The 23,447-nt window shown below is 35.9% G+C and overlaps 1 protein-coding gene across 6 annotated transcripts in view; it reads right to left on the bottom strand.

Annotated features, from left to right (window-relative positions):
* Nucleotides 1–23,447, bottom strand: part of UVRAG (UV radiation resistance associated) — a 316,243-nt gene that overhangs the window by 151,412 nt on the left and 141,384 nt on the right. For all 6 annotated transcript variants that reach the window (XM_082342238.1, XM_082342240.1, XM_082342239.1 and 3 more), the window contains one exon: nucleotides 9,988–10,114. In XM_082342238.1, the coding sequence (XP_082198364.1) occupies nucleotides 9,988–10,114 (127 nt within the window). The remainder of the gene's footprint in view (nucleotides 1–9,987; nucleotides 10,115–23,447) is intronic.

The raw sequence follows: 23,447 nt of genomic DNA, 5'->3' as shown, positions 1-23,447 counted from the left end.
TCACACTACTGATAAAAAAAGGTGGTATCATATTGTGATTGAGTTTTGGAATCAATAGAAAGATTTTAACCACATCACCTGTCATTAGTTGTGTGAACTTCAGTAAGGTATCTACTGTCTCTGACTGTGACCTAGAGTTTCCTCAACTGTAAATGTAAATAATAATAGTACCTACACCTAATAAAGTTACTGTGGTAATTAAATAACTCATATCATACCTATAAGTATGGTAACTGAAATACTGTAGCTATTATTATTTTTGCTTCTCTTATTAGAAGAAGGCAAAAGTCCCTAATCCCTCTAAAATCCTATAGTGTTTTCATTTTAAAAACTTATGGTCTTGAAAAAGGTATGTAGGCATACATGCTACAGGTAGCAGGCAATCTGAGTATTATAAAAGTTGATGGTACTTCCAAAGCACCAAAGAAATGTGTCTTTTCACAGAAGATGAGACCTCTTAAAATAGATCTTATATGTACACAACAGCTATCTATTTATTTGGAGTCATTCTAACAGAGACTCTATGGAAATGGACTTTGCTCATAATATGTCATGATTTTAAATGGCATTATTCCAGACTCTCAGGTATAAACGTTAATATGCAATCTGTATTGGAACGCGGATAGTTCTGACAATCACTGCCAAAGAATATACACTTTTTCTACAGTATTTCTCATGAGAGTATCAGTTTTCCCAAATGAATACTAAGCTAGAAGCTACAGAAGTCTTTGTCCTTTAGCAGTGATGCCCGTAACATTAGACTATGATTCATTCCTTCAACAAATATTTATTGAATGCTTACTATGCCCCAGGCACTATCCCAACCCTCAGGGATGTTACAGTCTAGAGGAAGAAACAAACTAACAATTACAGTGCTATAATGGAAAAGCACAGGTGCTATGGAAACACACGAAAGGGAAGAGAGCCAGTGAAGATTTCCTGGAGAAAGCGCCAATTAACAGAGGCCTAAATGCAAGTGAGACAGACTAAAGCAAATTTAAGTTTCTAAAAGTTCTAAAAGAACGTGAGTATGGCTAAAGCATTCAGATTGAGGTGGATCAGAGGAGGCCATCTTCAGTCAGGAAGGACTTTGTTTTAAACAGTACAGAAATTCAACAAGGTGTGATATAGGAATAAGACAGAGCCTTTTGTTCCTATTTTTATAAGATCATTTCAATTTTACAACTCATCTGATCATCATACACATCCTTGCTACACAAAGTGTGCTCCACAGACCAGCAACATGAGCAGAACTTAGGAGCCTGTTAAAACTCAGCAGGATATCAACATAGTCATAAGCACTATTATTAACTTTATCTTAGAGATGAAGCCAAGTAATTGGACAAGGTTACACAGCCGGCAAATAATGAAGCCAGGCATGCATCAAAGCACTCTGAATCAAAACCTATCCCTTTAAATTTAAACTATATTTTTCTAAAATTACTGAAATGAAGTAAAATTATTCTTTGAGTCTAACCTGTATTTCATACAGTATAAAAATTTAAAACTTGTTAACTATGGCCTACTTTATTCACATTCCAAATACACTCCCAACACAACTGATTTTCTGTTTGCCATTACATGTCATTTATCTATCAATCTCAACTGTCTGAAATACACTGAAAACAAACAGGTAGCCAAAAAAGGATGCACTGCAGATGAACTAAGGATAAAAGATTCATGCACTGTATGTAATGCACATTACCTAGAAGAGAGCCCCTCAGAGCCTCACTCTGTGCTCATGCTCTCTGGGTGCCACGTAAGGCACTACGTTGGGCACTACGAAGGATACTAACATAAAAATGTAAAGTTTCTGCCCTCAAAGTCCAAACCAACTAATTAGTAAAATAAGCAACATCAAAAATACTATGGGGGGGACTTCCCTGGTGGCGCAGTGGTTAAGACTCTGTGCTCCCAATGTAGGGGGCCTGGGTTCCATCCCTGATTGGGGAACTAGATCCCACATGCATGCCGCAACTACGAGTCTGCATGCCACAACTAAAGATCCCACGTGACGCAACTAAGACCCAGCGAAGTATGCATAAATAAATAAATAAATAAATAAATAAATAAATAAATAAATAAATAAAATATTAAAAAAAAATACTATGGGGTCACAGGAGGAGCAAGAAATCTCTGGATGAGGGAGAAAAAAGCCTCGGAAGAGAGCTCATATTTAAGTATGTCTTTGAAGAAGCAAAATAACTGAACCAAGTAGAGATGGGAAAAGCATATTCTCATAACAAGCACAGAGGTGAGAAAGCACAGGAAAAAGACATTTATTTCTGAATGATGGAAAAACATACATCAGATTTACCCTCCCACTGTAAACAACTAAAAAATCATACAAAATTATACACAACAGTTTCAGACACCGGATAATAGGTAGCCCAGGACAGTCAGTGGTTTCTGAGAGAAGGGAAACAAACAAGGTGAGCCCTATACTCCTCCAGCTTACTGGGTGGGGAGTGTTTCTAGGCCACAACGCAGAGCGGGTAGACAAATAAGAGTCCCAGCAGTGTTCAGGAGACTCTTCTCTTCACACCATACACAAAAGTTAACCCCAAATAAATCACAGACATAAATCTAATAACTAAAATGATAAAAAATTCTGGAAGAAAACAGGAGAAAACCTTAAGTGTCCTTGAGTTAAGCGAAGATTTCTACAAGACAAAGTTTATCTAAAAAGAAATGATGAATAAACTCAAAAGACATTATTAAGGAGAAAAATATGTAAAACATGTATCTGATAAATGACATGTATCTAGAGTATATAAAGAACTCTTAGACATCAATAAGAAGATATTCTCGAACACTCCCAAAGGGAAAAAATTTTAAAAAGTAGCCAAAAAAGATCTAAACATTTCACCAGAGAAAAGATGCAGATAACAGATAAGCACAGGAAAACATGTTCAACCTCATTCGTTACCAGAGAAATACAAATTAAAACCACAATGAGAAACAACCATGCATCTACTAGGATGGCTAAAATGAAAAATGTTTGGATATGAAGTAAATGGAACTCTCATGCATTGCTAGTGGGAATGCCAAACAGCATAACAGTTTTACAAAGTTAAACACACTCTTACTATATACATTCAGCAAGCCCACCCCTAGTTATTTAACCAAGAGAATATGCCCACACAAGGGCTTCTACTCAAATATTTACAGCAACTTTGTTCATAATAACTCAAAGACAGGAAACAAATCTAGTATATAGATAAATGTATAAACAAATTGTGTGTGTGTATTCCACAAACACATAGTGGAATACTACTCAACAATAAAAAGAAATTCATTCCTGACACATGCAACCACATGGATAAATCCCAAAATCATTATGCTAAGTGAAAAAGAGCCAAATATAAAGAGTATATATTATATGATTCCATTTATATAAAATTCTATAAAAGGCAAATGATGTCAGAAAGCAGATCAGTAGTTGCCAGTGGTCAAAAGGGAGGGGAATGAATTGACTACAAAGAGGAAAGGGGAAATTTTCAGTGTGATGGAAATGTCTTTCATTCACCATGGTGGCAGTTACTTGTCTGAATACATTAGTTAAACTTATTAAATTGTATATTTAAAATTGATTAATTTTATTGTATATAAATTATACCTCAAGTGAACAGATTTTTAGAAACATAAAAAGACAAAGAAATGAATGCTCACATACTGAACTCTTAAAAATTCATTAAAAAATAGTATCACAAAATGACAAAATGAGGAAATGATGTTAAAAATGTAAACCACAAAATAAAAACCACAAAAAAGCTTAAAATAAAACACCATACTTAATAGTGAAACACTGAAAGCTTCCTCCCTGAGACTAGAAATGAGACAAAGATATCCACTGTCACCTCTTCTATTTAATATTATAATGGATATACTAGACAGTGCAATCAGGCAAGAAAAAAAAATTTAAGGCATTAATTTTTCTCTTTTTTTTTTTGGCTGTGTAGCATGTGGGATCTTAATTCCCCGACCAGGAATTGAACCCGCCCCTCTGCAGTGGAAGTGTGGAGTCTTAACCATTGGACTGCCAGGGAAGTCCCTTAAGGCATTAATATTAGGAAATAAATTAAAATGCCATTATTTGCAGGTGAACTGACTGTACACATAAAATTCAAAAGAATCTAACAACAATCAGAATTAATAAGTTCCTTGGATATACACACATAACTCGTAGATATCACAGGTCTGGTTCCAGACCACCACAATAAAGCAAATATTGTAATAAAGCAAGTCACATGATTTTTTTGGTTTTCTAGTACACATAAAAGTTACGTTTGCACTATTCTGTAGTCTATTAAGTGTGTAATAGCACTGTCTAAAAAAACAAGGTGCATACCTTAATGAAAATATACTTCGTTAATAAAAAAAAAGTTAACCATCATCTGAGCCTTTGGAGAGTCATACTCTTTTTGCTGGTAGAGGGTCTTGCCTTGATGTTGATGACTGCTAATTGATCAGGGTGGTGGGTGCTGAAGGTTGGAGTGGCTATGGCCAATTTCTTAAAACAAGACAGCAATAAAGTCTGCCACATAGATAGACTCTTCCTTTCACAATTTCTCTGCAGCATGCAGTGCTTGCTGTTTGTTAGCATTTTACCCACAGTAGAACTCCTTTCAAAACTGGAGTCAATCTTATCTCAAACCCTGCTGCTTTATCAACTAAGTTTATTTAATATTCTAAATCCTTTGTTGTTGTTTCAACAATCTTCACAGCATCTTCACCAGGAGTAGTTTCCATCTCAAGCTTTCTTTGCTTATCTGTAAGAAGTAACTCCTTATCCGTTTAAGTTTACCATGAGCTTGTAGCATTTCAATCACATCTTCAGACTCCACTTCTAATTCTAGTTCTCTTACTATTTCCACCACATCTGCAGAGCTCTTGGGTGACCAGGTACACTATCAATGAGCAGTGATATTTTGAAAGAAATCTTTTCTCCTAAGCCGTAGGTCTCAACAGTGGGCATAAAATATTCGGTAGGGCTTCCCTGGTGGCGCAGTGGTTGAGAATCTGCCTGCTAATGCAGGGGACATGGGTTCGAGCCCTGGTCTGGGAAGATCCCACATGCCGCGGAGCAGCTGGGCCCGTGAGCCACAATTACTGAGCCTGCGCGTCTGGAGCCTGTGCTCCGCAACAAGAGAGGCCGCGATAGTGAGAGGCCCGCGCACCATGATGAAGAGTGGCCCCCGCTCGCCGCAACTAGAGAAAGCCCTCGCACAAAAACGAAGACCCAACACAGCCAAAAATTAATAAATTAAAAAAAAAAATTCAGTAAACTATGCTGTAAACAGAGGTGTGTGCTGCTATCCAGGCTTTCTTTTTCCATTTATAGAGCATAGGCAGAGTACATTTAGCATAATTCTTAAGGGTCCTAGGATTTTGAGAACAGTAAATGAGCACTGGCTTCGACTTAAAGTCACCAGCTGCATTAGCCCCTAACAAGAGAGTCAGCCTGTCCTTTGAAGCTTTGAAGCCAGGCACTGACTTCTCTTCTTTAGCTATGAACATCTTAGGTGGCATCTTCTTCCAGTATATGGTTGTTTTGTCTTCACTGCAACTCTGTTGTTTAGTGTAACCACCTTCATTCATTATCTAGCTAGATCTTCTAGATAACCTGCTGCAGCTTCTACGTCAGCACCTGCTGCTTCACCTTGCACTTCTATATTATTGAGAATGCCTCTTCCCTTAAACCTCATGGACTAGTCTCTGCTAGCTTCAAACTTCTCTTCTGCAGCTTCTTCACCTCTCTCAGCCTTCATAGAATTGAAGAGAGTTAGGGCCTTGCTCTGGATTAGGCTTTGGCTTAAGGGAATGTTGTGGCTGATTTGATCTTCTATCCAGACCTCTAAAACTTTCTCCATATCAGCAATACAGCTATTTCACTTTTTTATCATCCATGTACTCAATGGAGTAGCACTTTTAATTTCCTTCAGGAACTTTTCTTTGCATTCACAACTTGGCTGCTTGGCTCAAGAGCCTAGCTTTCAGCCTATCTTGGCTTTCAAAATGTTTTCCTTCATCATTTGTACCTTTTGATTTAAAGTGAGAGACGTATGACACTTCCTTTCACTTGAACACTTAGAGAGCACTGTAGGGTTATTAACTAACCTAATTTCGAAATTATTGTGGCTCAGGGAATAGGGAGGCCCCAGAAGAGGGGGAGAGACAGGGGAATGGCTAGTTACTGCAACAGTCAGAACACACATAACGTTTATCGATTAAGTTCGTTGTCTTATATGGGCATGATTTGTGGTGCCCCAAAACAAGTACAATTGTACATCAAAGATCACTGATCACAGATCACCATAACAAATACAATAATAATGTGAAAGTTTGAAGTATTGCAAGAATTACCAAAATGTAACATAGAGACATGAAGTGAGCAAAAGCTATTGTAAAAATGGTACCAATAAACTTGCTTAACACAGGAGTGTCACAAACCTTCAGTTTAAAAAAAAAAAAAGCAATTATCTGCAAAGTGCAATAAAGTGAAGTGCAATAAAATTAGGTATGCCTGTAAAATTATTATACAAAAATCAACTGTAATAAGCATATTAGCCATTAGGGAAATGTGATTCAAAACTATCATGCAAGGGACTTCCCTGGTGGTCCAGTGGTTAAGAACCCACCTTCCAATGCAGGGGACACGGGTTCGATCCCTGATTGTGGAACTAAGATCCCATGTGTCAAGGGGCAACTAAGCCTGCACACTCTAGACCCCACGCACCACAACTACTGAGCCTGTGAGCCACAACTAGAGAGAAGCCTGCGTGCCACAACTAAGACCTGATGCAGCCAAAATAAATATATATTAAAAAAAAAAAAACAAACTACCATGAGATACCACTTCACACTCATTAGGAAGGCTACACTAATAAAGAGAGAAAATAACATGTATTGGTGAGGACACTGAGAAACTAGGACCCTCATATATTGCTGGTGGGAAAGTAAAATGGTACAGTTGCTGTGAAAAACAGCTGGCAATTGCTCAAAAAGTTAAACAGTTATCACATGATCTAGCAATTCTACCCTCAGGCGTATTCAAGAGAAATAAAAACATACTTCCTTACAAAAACTTATATATGAACGTTCATAGAAGCATTACTCATAATAGGCAAAAACTGGAAACAATCCAAATTTTCATCAACTGATGAATGGATAAATAAAACGTAGTATATCCATGTAATTGAATTTTATTTAAAAAAAAAAGAAGTAATGACACATGCTACAACATGAATGAACCTTGAAATGTTACATTAAATGAAAAATGTTGGTCACAAAAGACCACATATTGCATGATTCCATTTACATAAATTGTCCAGAAAAGACAAATTTATAGAGACAGAAAATGAATCAGTGGTTGCTTAGGGTTTATGAAAGGGGAAATTTGGAACAACTGTTTAATGGGTATGAATTTTCTTTTAGGAGGGACAATTAGACTGTGATCATTGTATAACCCTATAAATAAACCAAAAAAGACTGAATTATACACTTTAAAATGAACTGCATGGTATATGAATTAAATCTCAATAAAGCTGTTTAAAAAACTTTCTGTAATTTTCTTATCTTATGTCATAAAATAATTAGAATAGAATCAATTTAATTATAGTATAATTGAATTTAATTGTAAATATAATTAGCTTATAATAAATAAATAAATAAATCATCAATCACTGTGAGAGCTGCAGCTGCAGGGCCATTACCCTAACATTAGAATTGCTAATTTGTCTATGAAACTTCCGGGGAACATTTCGTTGCACATATAATAAAATCAATACCACTTTAAAAAAATCATTCATATTTCCATATATCAGCAACAAGTAGAAAATAAAAGTTAAAGATAGTTATAACAGTTATCATAAAACATCAAAAATAGAAATATTGATAAATTCAGTGAATCATGGAAAACATCCATTTACTAACAACTACTTTATTTCAATAAGATTTTGTAAAAATGATCTAACAAACAAAGGCATATACCATTTTCTTGGATTGGAAGACTCAATACTGTAAAGATGTCTATTAACCCCAATTGTGTTGGTAAATATATCAAATGTATTCCCAATCAAAATCCTAATAAGGTTTCTTTTCTGTGTAGAAGTTCATATGAAAATGCAAAAGGACAAGAATAACCTAGGTGATCTTGAAGAACAGCTAAGCTGAAGAACTTTAACAGAGAGCAAGACCAAATATAACATGAGAGAAATTAAAACAGTAAGATAAGGGCAAAAGAATAGAGTAACAGTTCAGTGAAACAGAACACATGGTCTTGTAACAGACAAGTATATGTTTACCTTATTTATGACAAAAGAGAAACAGCAGTGCAATGGGGAAAGGATGGTTTTCAATAAACGGTGCTGGGCCAACTGACTATCTATATGTAAAAAGTGAGTCTTGACTCTTATCTTACATCATACATAAAAAAATCAATTCCTGATGAATTACAGATATAAATGTAAAAAGTTCAAGAGTAAAGCATTTAAAAGAAAACACAGAAGATCTTTACGACATTAAAATAGACAAATATTTCTTAAACTAGACACAAAAGACCTTAACTAGAAAAGACAAGACTGATAAAATGGAACTTGTGTTCATGTAAAAGTATCACAAAAGGGTGAACTACCAAGCCACAGAATGGGAGAATATATTTTCAATGCATATTTCAAACAAAGAAACCATACCCATAATATATAATCAAAAAACAATATTACTCAAACCAATAGAAGTTGGGGGAGAGGCAAAAGACTTTTAACAGGTGCTTCAAAAGGAATGTATCCCAATCAGCAAGAAACATACGAAATAGTGTTCAACTTCATTAGTCTTCAGGGAAATCAAAATTAAAATTGCAAGGAGACACTAACAACATACCCACCAGGAAGGCTAAAATACAAAAGACAGAAAGTACCAAAGGCTGACAAGGATGGAGGATACACTGCTGGATGGAGAAGAGGTAAATTGGCACAACTACTTTGGAAAAGTTTTGGACACAACCTACTAAAGCTGAAGATGTGCATATACTATGACTATGTAATTCTGCTCCTGGGTTTATATCCAAAAGAAATGCATTACAAAACTTCTTTAAGGGGCTTCCCTGCTGGTGCAGTGGTTGAGAATCTGCCTGCCAATGCAGGGGACACGGGTTCGAGCCCTGGTCTGGGAAGATCCCACATGCAGCGGAGCAACTGGGCCCGTGAGCCACAATTACTGAGCCTGCACGTCTGGAACCTGTGCTCCGCAACAAGAGAGGCCGTGATAGAGAGAGGCCCGCGCACCGTGATGAAGAGTGGCCCCCGCTTGCCACAACTAGAGAAAGCCCTCTCACAGAAAAACGAAGACCCAACACAGCCATAAATAAAAAAACAAAAAAACAAAAAAACAAAAAACTTCTTTAAGAAACATGTACTATACTATTCACGGAAACATTGCCTGTAATAGTCCCCAACTAGAAATTAATGAAATGCCAAAAGCAAGAATAAATAAATACATGTTCGCTCAGTGTAATACTATTGGCAGCAAAGATAAACTAAGACTACATTACATTCAGGTAGGGATGAATCTTACAAACAAAATGTTGAACAAAAGCCAGCACATAAAATGTATATATTATATGGTTCTATGTGTATAAAGTTCAAAATTAGGCAAACCCAATCTATGGTATAGTGAGTCAAGGTAGTAGTTAGTCTGGCTAGAGATGCCATGAATGGAAGAGAACATGAAACTTCTGGGCTTCTGGGGTCCCTGTCTCTGTTTCTTGATGGAGATTCTGCTTATGCAGGTGTGTTCATTGTGAAAATGTGAAGTGTGTCTGTGTGTGTATACACTATACTGTACATATTAACTTCAAAATACTTCAAAAATCTTAAAAAAATTGTTCTAGTATATTTATACAAAGATGACTATTTGAGCCTATGGAGAAAAAGAAAGGAAAATTACTGAATGTGGAGGCTAGGCTGTTTGTATGGTGTTTTTACTCACCTTTGTCCTGTAATGCAATTTGTTCCTTATGCAGTAATGCCACCTCCCGTCCCAAAGCTTTCTTCTGTCTTTCCAGTTCATTTCGAAGCACCAAAATTTTTAACTGCAGGCACTCACTTTCTTTTTTCTAAATAATTAAAAGCACAGGTAAATTTATGAATATAAAAGTTATGCCTATGAATAACTGAGCACTCACAATGTTTCAAAATGTGATTGGTTTAAAGCACTTTAATACTCATGTAACTTACAGATCTCTTGAGTAACTTAATTATCAGCACCTGTCATTTTAATGGAAAGAATACAGATGTAAGCAAAGAACAGAGCAGAAATAAAATCTGGGAACAGTTCTAAGAACCTAAAATACACTATAAAATATATCAGGCCTCTTTCCTAACACCACAGTACAATAAGACACAAATTAATAATAAAAAAGAAATGGAGTTCTCAAAATGTTAAACACAGAATTACCTTAGGACCCAGCAATTCCACTTCTAGACATATGTATATACCCAATAGAATAAAAAACATGCCCAGACAAAAATGTGAATATGAATGTTCACAGCAGCATTATTCATAATAGCCAAACAATGAAATCAATCCAAATGTCCACCATCTGATGAACAGATAAATAAAATGTGGTATATATACAATGGAATATTATTTGGCAATAACAAGAAATGAAGTACTTATATATGCTACAACATGGATGAATCTTGAAAACATTATGCTAACTAAAAAAAAAAAGCCAGTTTTAAAAGGCCACAGATTCCATTTATATGAAATTACTGAAATAAGCAAATCCATAGAAACAAAAAGTAGATTTCCATCCTTACCAAGCTGAACATAGGTGCTCTAATATTCCACAGATTTTGGAGAAAGCCAAGTAGAGACCTGGTGCTTTCATCCCTTCCAGACAGTAACTAACCAAGCCCCCTATAATGTCAGTGGATACCACAGGGGGAGCCTGCAGCCTCACTACAGCTGTAACAAGATAACCTTCTCCCTTCCTGCTGGGTAATATCAGAGGAGGCCAAGTAGAGAGCCAGAACTTTCATTACTATGCAGTGCTATTGAGACCACCTTATTCCCTATGTGGGCAGCTGGAACTCCCATTCCTAGTCAGCACTAACAAGCCCTCTTACACTCACACGCAAACACTCCTCTGCCACATGAGTGTCAATGGAAGCTTCTTGGGGAACTTGGACTTCCATCCCAACCTGGCAGTAATGAGATGGTGCCTCTTCCTTCCACTACCAGAGGTGTCAGAGGAAGCCAGGTAAGATAGAAGGTTTAAATAAGATCCAGAGACTCGTAACATAATACCCCAAATGTACAAGTTTCAATCAAAAATCACTCATCAGACCAAGAACCAGGAAGATGTCAAAGTAAATAAAAAAGGATAATCAATAGATGCCAACACTTGAGACAAACAGACACGTTACAATTATCTGACAACGATCTGAGAGTAGCCATCACAAAAATGCTTCAATAGAAATTAAGAACCTATATGGGAATATAATCTAAAAAAGAGTAGATATATGTATATGTAAATGTATAACTGATTCACTTTGCTGTACAGTAGAAACTAAAACAACATTGTAAATCAACTATACTCCAATAAACATTAATTTTTAAAAAGAAATTAAGAACATGCTTGAAACAAAAAATAGAACATCTTGACAAAAAAACCCCAGAAAATCTCAATAAAGAAAGTGAAGACCTAAAGAACTGAAATAAAAAACTCAATGAATGAGCTCAACAGCAGAATGTAGGAAACAGAGAAAAGAATCTTTAATCTGGAAGATAAAACAATAGAAACTACCCAATTTAAACAATAGAGATAAAAATGAACAGAGCTTCAGAAATCTGTGGAATGATACCAAAAGATCTAGCACTTGTATCATCAAGTACCAGGAGGAAAGGAGAAAGTGGGCAGGGATGAAAAGGACTTGTAGTAAATAATGGCTAAAAACTTCCCAAATTAGGCAAAAGAAATAAATCTACAGATTCAAGAAGTTAGTGAACTCCAAACAGAATAAATTAAATGGAGAAAATCACAAAGTAAACAAAACCAAAAGCTGTGTTTTTGAAAAGGTAAGATTGATAAAATTCTAGCCAGGCTAACCAAGAAAAGACAGAAATTACTAATATGAAGAATGAAAGAGGAGCCATCACAACTGATCTCATGGACATTAAAAGAATAATTAAAAATACTATAAACAACTCTATGCCCATAAATTTGGTAACTTAGATGAAATGGATCAATTCCTTGAAAGACAATCTACCAAAACTCACACTAGGAGAAACTGACAATCTGAATAGGCCTATACATATATATATATACATAAGAAATTAAATCAATAATTAATAACCTTCCAAAACAGAAAGTACCAATCCAGATGGCTTCACTGGTAAATTTTACCAAACATTTAAATAAGACATTATACCAGTTTTTGAAAATCTCTTCCAAAATACAGAAGAACTTCCTAACTCATTCTATGAGGCCAGCATCATCCTCACACCAAAACCAAAGCCATCACTAGAAAGGAAAATTACAGACCAGTATTTGTCATAAACATAGATACAAAATCCCCAACAAAATATTAGCAAATCAAATCCATCAACATATAAGAAGAATTATACACCATGGCCAAATGAAACTATATTCCAGGTATGCAAGACAGATTTAACTTTCAATAATCAATTAATGGATTTCACCACATCAACCAGGCTAAAGAAAAAAAAATCATATAACCATATCAATGGATGCTGAAAAAGCATGTGACATTCAACTAGAAATAAAGGAGAACTTCATCAATTTGGTAAAGAATACTTGCCAAGAAACCTACTAATATTTGCCAAAATACTTAATGGTGAAAAACCAGACGCTTTCTCCCTATGTTGGAGAACAACACAGGATGTCCCCTTTCACCACTCTCTTAAACATGTACTGAAAGTCCTAGCTATGCAATAAGGCAAGAAAAGGAAATAAAAGCTATGTATACTGGGAAAGAAATAAATGAAGTCATCTTTGTTTACAGATGATATGATTGTCTATGTAGAAAATCCCAAAGAATTGACAAAACAAAAACAAAAAACCAACCCAAAACCTCCTGGAACTAACAAGTGATTACAGCAAGGTTGCATGATACAGGGTTAATACACAAAAGTCAACTGCTTTCTTATGTAACAAGGAATAATGGGAATTTGAAATTAAAAACACAACATCAATTACATTAGTATGAAAAAATAAAATACTTAGGTACAAATCTAACAAATTATGTAGAAGATCTATATGAAGAAAACTACAAAACTCCAATGAAAGAGATCAAAGGAGACCCAAATAAATGGAGAAATTGTCCATGTTCAGGGACAGGAAGACACTATTATGATATCAATTTTTCCCAACTTGACCTATAGATTCAGTGACATCCCAGCAAATTATTTTGTGGATATCAACAAACTGATTCTAAAGTTAAAAGAGAAAAGCAAAAAACCCAGAATCACCAACAAAATACTGGAGAAGAACAAAGTTGGAAGACTGACACTATCTTCTGTCAAGACTTACTATAAAACTACAGTAATCAGGACAATGTGGTATGGGCAAAAGAACAGACAAACAAGTCAGTAGAACAGAATATAGAGCCCAGAAATAGAAACACACAAATATGGTCAACTAATCTTTGACAAAGGAATAAAAGCAATTCAATGGAGAAAGGATAGTCTTTTTCACCAAACGGTGCTGGAACCACTGGACACCCACATACAAACAAACAAAAACAAAACAAAAAATTTAGATATAGACCTATATCTTTCACAAAAATTAACTCAAAATCAATCACAGATCTAAATGTGAAATAATAATTACTATTCACCTTTTAGAGGATAACAGTGGAGAAAACCTAGGTGACCTTAGGCTTGGAGATGACTTTTTACATACAACACCAAACACATGAGCCATGAAAGAAGAAATTGTTAAGTTGGATTTCATTAAAATTAAGACTTCTGCTCTGCAAAAATGACTATTAATAGAATGAAAAGACAAGCCACAGACTGGGAGAAAATATTTGAAAACCACTTATCTGATAAAGAATAGAATACAAAATATGCAAAGAGTTCTAAAAACTCAGCAATAGAAATATAAACAACCCAATTAAAAAATGGGCAAACGATCTGAACTGTCACCTTACCAAAGAAGATACAGAGATAATCATATGAAAATAAGCATATAAGCATATGAAAAGATTCTCAATATCACAAGTCATCAGGGAATTGCAATTAAAACAATTAGATAGGGGCTTCCCTGGTGGCGCAGGTTAAGAATCTGCCTGCCAATGCAGGGAACACGCGTTCAAGCCCTGGTCTGGGAAGATCCCACATGCCGTGGAACAACTAAGCCCGTGAGCCACAACTACAGAGCCTGTGCTCTAGAGCCCGTGAGCCACAACACTGAGCCTGCGTGCCACAACTACTGAAGCCAGCGCACCTAGAGCCCGTGCTCCACAACAAGAGAAGCCCCCACAATGAGAAGCCCATGCACCGCAACGAAGAGTAGCCTGCGCACCACTATGAAGAGTAGCCCCCACTCGCTGCAACTAGATAAAGCCCGCGCGCAGCAACAAAGACCCAACACAGCCAAAAAATAAAAAATAAAATAAATTAAAAAAATGAAAAACAATTAGATACCACTACACTCCTATCAGAATAGTTTAAATCCAAAACAATGGCAATACTAAATGTTGGCAAGGATGTGGAGCAACAGGAACTTTCATTCATTGTTGATGGCAATGCAAAATGGTATAGCCATTTTAGAGGATGGTCTGGCAGTTTCTCACAAAACTAAACATAGGTTTACTATATGATCCAGCAATTGTGCTCCTAGATATTTACCCAGATGAGCTGAAAACTTGTGTTCACATAAAAACCTACACATAAATGCCTATAGCAGCTGTATTCATAATTGCCAAAACGTGGAAGCAACCAAAATGTGCCTCAATAGGTCAAAAGATAAACTGTGGCATATCCAATAACAATGGAGCATTATTCAGCAATAAAAAGAAATGAGCTATGAAAAGCTATTAAAAAGACATGAGGGAACCTTAAATGCATATAGCTAAGTAAAAGAAGCCAATCTGAAAAAGCTACATGTTGTATGACTCCAACTATGTTACATTCTGAAAAAGGCAAAACTGTGGAGACAATAAAAAGATCAGTGGTTGCCAGGTGTTCTGAGGGAGGGAAAAAAGTATAAATAGGTGAAGCATGGAGGATTTTTAGGCCAGTGAAACTATTCTGTATGACGCTGTAATGGTGGATACATGACACTGTGCCTTTGTCAAAACTCATAGAACTATACAACACTAAGAGTGAACCTGAAGGTAAACTACGGACTTTAGTTAATAATATTGTATTAATATTTATTCAACAATAGTAACAAATGTGTCACTCTAAGATGTTAATAACAAAAGAAATGGGGGGGGAACTTTCTGTACTTTCTGCACAATTTTTCTGTAAACCTAAAACTACTCTAAAACACAAAGTTCATTTTTTAAAAAGTGATAGAACCGTACCTCAAAAAAGTCAATTTTACTGAATGTTCATTTAATAAAACAAATCCAAGACACATTCTACCAAAGATACAATTAAGTTTACCAAATAAGTTTGTTAACTTATCTTTCCATAAAAATATTTCCTACTTCAACCTATAAAGCCATGGTTTAAACTTTACTCTGACTCCCTTTTAATCCAAATACCTTGCCACAATTTGCCTCCAGATAAAATCTGAAATCCTACCCCCACAATGAACATATATGTGCCTGCACATGTTTGCATTCACACACAATTACTGCACTATGAAGGTATGTACCCTTCTCTCCTAGTCTTTACCAATAGTGTCAATAATATGCTTTCCATCATTTTCCATGAGAAAAATCTTAACCAAACAGTCTCCTGCCTAAGACATATACTAAGTAAAATTTTAATGGGGAGAAAAAACCATTCATTAAGTAAACTGAATAGGTTACTAAGCCCTGGGATGAGCTGGTGGAAAACTTTAAAAGAAAAAACTCAGCACCTCTATTTGATTCACAGACAATGAGGAAGCATGGGTACTCAGTGAGATGAGTAATGGTATGGTCTTGTTGAGGCAATGGGCATGGAAAATGACTTTGGGCAGTTGTGTGGAAAGTGCTTTACAGCTATCGTTTCTCACCCAAAATGCTTTCTTCCTCATCTCTGAAATACTGATTCTGAACAGTGGTATGATCGTCTGTTAAAGACATTCCAGCAGTAAAGCTTATTTCCAATCATCATTTTTATATTTTACTGGAAAACTCTATGAAATATAAAACATTCCTAAGCAATTTTTTTCTGAATGAATCAAATATTTATGAAGGGCCTACTATGTGCTTCTAGATAAATGAGAAACAGTTTCTGTTTTCTAAGGGCTTGGGTCTAGTGGAGACAAAAGCCATTTTGCCCTGCCAACTCCCTGTAAAAACAAAGACCAAAAGTCAGTGAGGTTGCTTATCATGAAAGAGAGAGGAATCAGGAAACAATCTGGGTTTCTTTGGTAATCCAGTAGTGTGATCAGTGTTTTTACATCACTGAGGGAAAAAATATACAAATTCTTAGGAAGTAATCTTTTTCCACAAAGAGATGTGTTCAATTTCCTTAACTTGAATTTCTCCACAAAATATGTAAACTAGATTCTACCTATGTAGAGAAAAAAAACAGAAAAGAAAAACAACTCTTCAAAGAACACAGGGATATGCATAGGTAGGGGGGTTAATCTGCTCTATTCCAGGGTACATGCTCAAATTGGGTTATGTTTACTAGAATCAAAGAACTAAGGGTACAAGTTAGTCTAAATACTAAACTAATACAGGAAGGTGTGTGTATAGTGTGTTTGTGTTATGGTCCATGTGCAAAAACTGGCCCATTTGCAGAAATAAATCAAGTCATTCAAAACCAGGATTGTTGGCTCTAATTTCTGATGAGTAAACAAACCCTGACCAAGTGGAATCTGGTTCTGCTTCCTTTCAAATGAATCTAAGTACTCAAAGATCTTAATGTTCCATAAGTATAATATCTTCTAATGGTTTCTGCATTCTACTTACCTGTTTACTCCAAGTATAGTTAATGTCATATGTACATCTCCAAAGGATCACTTTTGATTGGATTTTAGTGTTTTTATACAACACTGTCTGTGATCTGAAAATCACAGATACATTCATCTCTTTGCAAGCATACTCCTTTTTATGCATCTTTACAAAGACAGTGATGGACAATGTTAAAGATTCTTTTCAGTATGACACACCAATCTGTAAATGACATATTAAACAATTTTCTTCTTGTAGATTACGCTGGAGCCAAAAAGGCTTTTTAGGCAAAAGCTATCAAAGCATGGTTCAGGAAACCATGAGGATTCCTAACACCATTTCAGTCTGTGAGATCAAAAATATTTTCATAATAATACTAAGCTGCTATCTCCCTTTTTCACTCTCATTTTCTCATAACTGTATAGTGGAGTTTTCCAGTCTATAAGATCTGTGATATCACAACAGATTGATTGCAGAAGTAAATGTGAGGATTCATCTGTCTTTTATTAACCTAGGCATTATCAATAGATATACCCTAAATTCCTTGAGATCTTTACAATATTTAGAGTATAAAGGGGTCTTGAGTGGTTTAGGGCATTATTCATCTATACTAGTTTTCCCATCAAAAAATGGAAATAATTAACAATCTGAAAAAAAGTTTTAGAACTATGGCAGTTGTCCTGTAAGTTAACAAATTTGCTTTAAAACGTCATTTACAGATTGTTTCTATTGTACCTATACCTGCTCAGCCACTAAGAAAGGGCAAAATTTTCCTTAGAAAATATTCAATCCAATCCATTAATTTCACAGACTCAGTGGCAATATCAGGCCTAGAACCCAGGTCCAGCTAGAGAGATAAAGCAAAAATATATGTAATAATAAAACATACAGGAGTTCTGCATTTGATGTAAGAGAATAAGTACCTATCAAACTGGTCCTTCCATAAATAACAGCTATAGACTCTAGATAAAATACAAAAAGCTACTACATGAGGGTTCTAAAAATTAATCAATGGCAGGCAGATTTTGGGGTAAACTCAGAACCTGGTGCAAACAACCAACACAAGGAGTGAACTTCCCCTTTTCTGTGACTTTGCCCAGAGGGTGTCTATGGTTAAACACCAGCACAAAGACAACTATCTTTCTGGCAGGAGGAACCAGGGAAAAGAGATTAGGCAATCAAGGCCACCAGAATGGAGGAAGCCAGAGAATGGGGCACCCCAAATTCTTTTTAAATTCAATCTGAGTTTCCGAATCCTAAATCATACCTGCATGAGGCAAACAGAGAGCAGCTGTGCCTAAGGATGAGAGTACTAACCTGAAATCTGAGGCAATGTCCATGGCAGGCATGACAGTTTGAGCCTAACCAAGTTAACTACCTGCTAGAATTAAAACATCAATATTCTTTGGAACAAAGCAACAAAATCCAGAGGTTCCACAAAATTACACTCACAATGTCCAGGGTACTATGCAATATTACCCAATATACGAAGAACCAGGAAAATGTGATTCACTCTCTAGGGAAAAGACAATCAGCATATGCCAACCCTGAGATGACCCAGATGTTAAAATTATCAAAGAAAGTCACTATTACAAATATGCTAAGTGAAAAAAAGTTAAATATTCTCATAATGAATAAAAAGACATGAAATCTCGGCAGACTATTTGAAAATGTTAAAAATCCAGGAGGCTTCCGCTTCTAGTCAAGGTGGAGTAGGCAAAAGGAACACTGCCCAACTAATTTTACCAGGCTACCATAATCCTAATACCAATCTAACAAAGTAATTTAAAACACAGCTTCCCAATATCCCTAATAAATATAGGCACAAAAACTCTTAAATTATTACCAGATCATATCTAGCAAGGTATAAAAAAGATTGTACTCTATATTGTAGCCATTAGTTTATTCCATAAATGCAATGTTAATTAAACACTTGAAATTAAATCAATGTAGTTCACCGTAGTAACAGAATCAAGAAGAAAATGCCATGATCATTTATTTCAATAAATGCAGAAAAAGCATTTGACAAAATTCAACATCCATTCATGATAAAAATTCAGAAACTGGGAATAAGAGGGAACTTCCTAAAGCCAATAAAAGGCATTGCTAACATTATATTTAATGGAGAAAGGATGAATGATTTCCCCTTATGATCAGGAACAAGTAAAGGATTTCCATGTTTATCACTTTCATTCAACATTGTACTGTATGCCCTAGCTACTGAAATAAGGCAGAAAAATTAAAGCGCATAAAGCAGTCCAAGTTTGCAGGTACGATTGTTTGTATAGAAAATCCCAAGAAATCTACAAAATAACTACTAGAATTTAAAAGTTAATATAACAAGATTGCAAGATGCAAGATTACTAAATTAAAATGAACTGTATTCTTATATACTTGCAGGAAACAAATGAGAAACAAAATTTCAAAAACAATCCCATTTGCAATAATGCCCAAAACAAAAAAACCTCTCATAAAATACTTAGGAATAACACTAACAAAAGATGCCCAGAATCTCTACAGTGAAAGCTATGAGATATTATTGAGAGAATTAAAGAAAAAATCAAAATAAAAGAGACATATGCCGGGACTTCCGTGGTGGTGCAGTGGTTAAGAATCTGCCTGCCAATGCAGGGGGCACGGGTGCGAGCCCTGATCCGGGAGGATCCCACATGTCGCGGAGCAGCTAAGTCCATGAGCCACAACTACTGAGCCCACGTGCCACAACTACTGAGCCCGCGTGCCTAGAGTCCATGCTCCCCAACGGGAGAAGCCACCGCAATGAGAAGCCCACGCACCACAATGAAGAGTGGGCTCTCTGCAGCTAGAGAAAGCCCATGTGCAGCAACAAAGACCTAACGCAGCCAAAAATAAATAAATAAAAATAAATAAATTTATTAAAAAAAAAGAGAGAGATATGCCATGTTCATGGATTGGAGAACTCGATATGGTTAAGATTGCAATTCTCCACAAATTGATCTATAAATCCTAATCAAAATTCCAGCAGGGTTTTTTTTTTTTTTTGGTAGAAACTGATAAATTTATTCTGAAATTCACTTGTAAATACAAAGAACCTAGAAACCCACAGGAATTTTTAAAAAGAACAAAGCTGGAGAACTTACCCCATCTGGTTTTAAGACAACAAAGCTATAATAATAAGGGAGTCTGTTACCTCACTTAACTTATAAAAAAACTGGAGATGGATCATAGGTCTAAATGTAAAGTCCAAAACTATAAAATTTCTAGAACAAAACACAAAAGAAAATTTATGTGACTTTGGGTTAGGCATAGATTTCTTAGAAAGAACACAAAAAGCCCTAACCATAAAATAAATTTAAAAAATACATTGGATTTCATCAAACTTTGAAACTTTTGCTCTTTAGAAAGCATCATTAAGAACACAAAAAGACAAGACACAGACTAGAAGAAAATACTGCCAACACACATATCAGAAAAAGGACTTGTATCCAGAAATGCGTGAGCGTGCACGTGCACGCACACACACACACACACACACACACGTGCATGCCCACACAGTCTTTAGCCACAGCATAAGAAGACAAAAGTCTCATTTAAAAATGAGGGAAGGGACTTCCCTGGTGGCGCAGTGGTTAAGAATCTGCCTGTCAATGCAGGGGACACGGGTTCGAGTCCTGGTCCAGGAAGATCCCACATGCCGTGGAGCAGCTAAGCCCGTGTGCCACAACTACTGAGCCTGCACTCTAGAGCCCGCGAGCCACAACTACTGAGCCCACACGCTGCAACTACTGAGCCCGCATGCCTAGAGTCTGTGCTCCGAAACGAGAAGCCACCGCAATGAGAAGCCCACACACCACAACGAAGAGTAGCCCCCGCTCGCCGCAACCAGAGCAAGCCCGCGCGCAGCAACAAAGAGCCAATGCAGCAAAAAATAGATAAATAAATGTATGTTAAGTTTAATACATAGCAAGACAGATACCTGTATATACCAGCTCTGTCCACTGAGAGGGCTTAGAAGCACTTACAACTCAGAAGCAACAAGCACACCCAGTGCCCAGATCTTGTTTCTAAATTCCATTATTCAATGAAAGAAACAGGATTCCTAGGAGAAATGGCTGATTCTAGGGCTGAGACAGGGAAAATACCTGATGAGTCCAGATCACATAGTGCCAGAAATTAAGAACTTGCTTTAAAAAACAAACGAACAAAAAAGAGATGAGGGCATGTCAAAAGGACACAGAATCCATCCTGAAAGAGCTCTCAATGCCACAGTTGAAGCAAGGAAATAAAGAACATCGTATCAGATTGTAACCTAAAGTATAAAATAAATAGATACAAATCCATACTGATAATTAAACAACTGAATAAATAAATGTGTGGAAGAAGGGACAAATCTTCCTCACAAAGTACCCAAATAATGTGTGTAGACAGACTCCCCTCCAGGAGGTGGAGCTTCAGTCCCCTCCTCTGGAGTGGAGGCTGGGCTTAGAATCTGGCTTTCGAAAAATTGAGCAGGGAAAGGGAACTCTAGAGTGCATAAACCTGGGAGACATCACCTTAACCTAGTGATCAAGGTTACTATCAACAGTGATTAGTCATGGTGATTTAAAAATAGGAAAGAATGAAAAACTGTCAAAGATCAGAGAAGCCTAGGAAGTCATGATGACTAAAACCAGTGTGGTGTCCTAGACTGGATACTGGAACAAAAAAAGACATTAGAATCCAGTCTAATCACAACAAAACATCAGACAAACCCCAATCAAGGGATATTATATAAAACAGCTGACCTAGTAATCCTTAAAACTGTCAAAGTCATCAAAAAAATCAAAGTCTGAGGAATTTTCACAACCAAGAAAAGTCTAAGGAAGCTTAGCTACTAAAAGCAGTATGGTTTCCTGGATGAGATCCTGGAACAGAAAAGGGACATTAGGTAAAAATTAAGGAAATCTGAATAAAGCATGGACTTTAGTTAATGATGACTTATCAATACAGGTTCAATAATTATGACAAATGTACCATACTAAGGTAAGATGTTAATAATGGGAGAAACTGGGTTGTGGGGTTTACAGGGTAAACTCTCTGTACTATCTTTGTAATAATTCTATAAATCTAAAACAGTAGTAAAATAAAAATGACATAGTGGAAACACTGGTGAAACCTGAATAAAATCCACAGTTAATAGTAATGTATCAATGTTAATTTCTTGGTTTGATGATATACCAAGTTGTATGTACCATGTGAAATGTAACATGGCTATACAAGAAGTTAACATTAAGGGAAACTGGATGAAAGGTGTATGGAACCTTTCTGAACTATCTTTACAAGTTTTCTGTAAATCTAAATAGAGTTTTTCTTTTCCTAATGGGCAAAAATATTTAAAATTACACCTCCTAAAAGATAACCAATAAAGATATGAAAAATTATCATTATAGAAATACAATTATAAACCAAAATAAGAAAGCACTATATACCCAATAGCTAAAATTAAAAAGACCACCTCTTAAATGAAATGCACAAATCCCTGAAAGGCACAAGCAACCAAAGCCTACTCAAGAAGTAGCTAACTTCAGTAACACCTCAACTATTAAAGAATTGAATTCCTAACTCAAAGCCCACAAAGAAGACTCCACAAAGGCCCAGATGGCTTCACCGGTAAATTCTACCAACCTTTAAGAAATAATTCCAATTCTACACTTACTCTTCCAGAAAACAGAGGAAACACTTCCCAATTCACTAGTTGTGACCAACATTACACCAACAAAACCAAACAACAAGATGACAAGAAAACAAAACTTCAGATCAATATTCCACCTTAATATAGATGCAAAAATCCTTTACAAAATTTTAGCACATTGAATCTAGAAACATACATAAAAAGAATAATTCATCATGAACAAGAGGGGCTTTCCCTAGAAATCCTAAGTTGGATGAACATTCAAAAATCAATCAATGTACTTCACTATCATAATACAAGAAAAAACCATAAAATTATCTCAACAGATACAAGGAAAGGCAATTTGACAAAATCCAAAACATTTAAGCAAAAACTCAAAATGACAACAGCAGAAATTTCCTAAAAAACATAATTAAATGCCAAAAAATTATGTTGGACATTGACGAGAAGATGTCAAAGTTTCAAAAGTCATCAAGTATGAACCCAATTTCTTCTATACAGTTAATTACATTTGATCTTAGAAGGTAATCTGATTTCTTTACACATCAAATATGCCTTCTGACTGTATTTACACTTAGACTAAAATTAATTCTTATATATTGAAAATGCTTGGGTTGAAGTATAATGACCTTGGGCCAATTTGGAAAGGGAATGAAGACAAAAATATAATCGTTAAGGGCTTCTAATTTCCTACAGGTAAACCTTACAGT

Source organism: Balaenoptera borealis (assembly GCF_965194805.1).
Source record: "Balaenoptera borealis genome assembly, chromosome: 11".
NCBI lineage: Eukaryota > Metazoa > Chordata > Mammalia > Artiodactyla > Balaenopteridae > Balaenoptera > Balaenoptera borealis.
The sequence above is the reverse complement of the archived record's forward strand: the minus strand, read 5'-3'. Positions and strand labels throughout refer to the sequence as shown.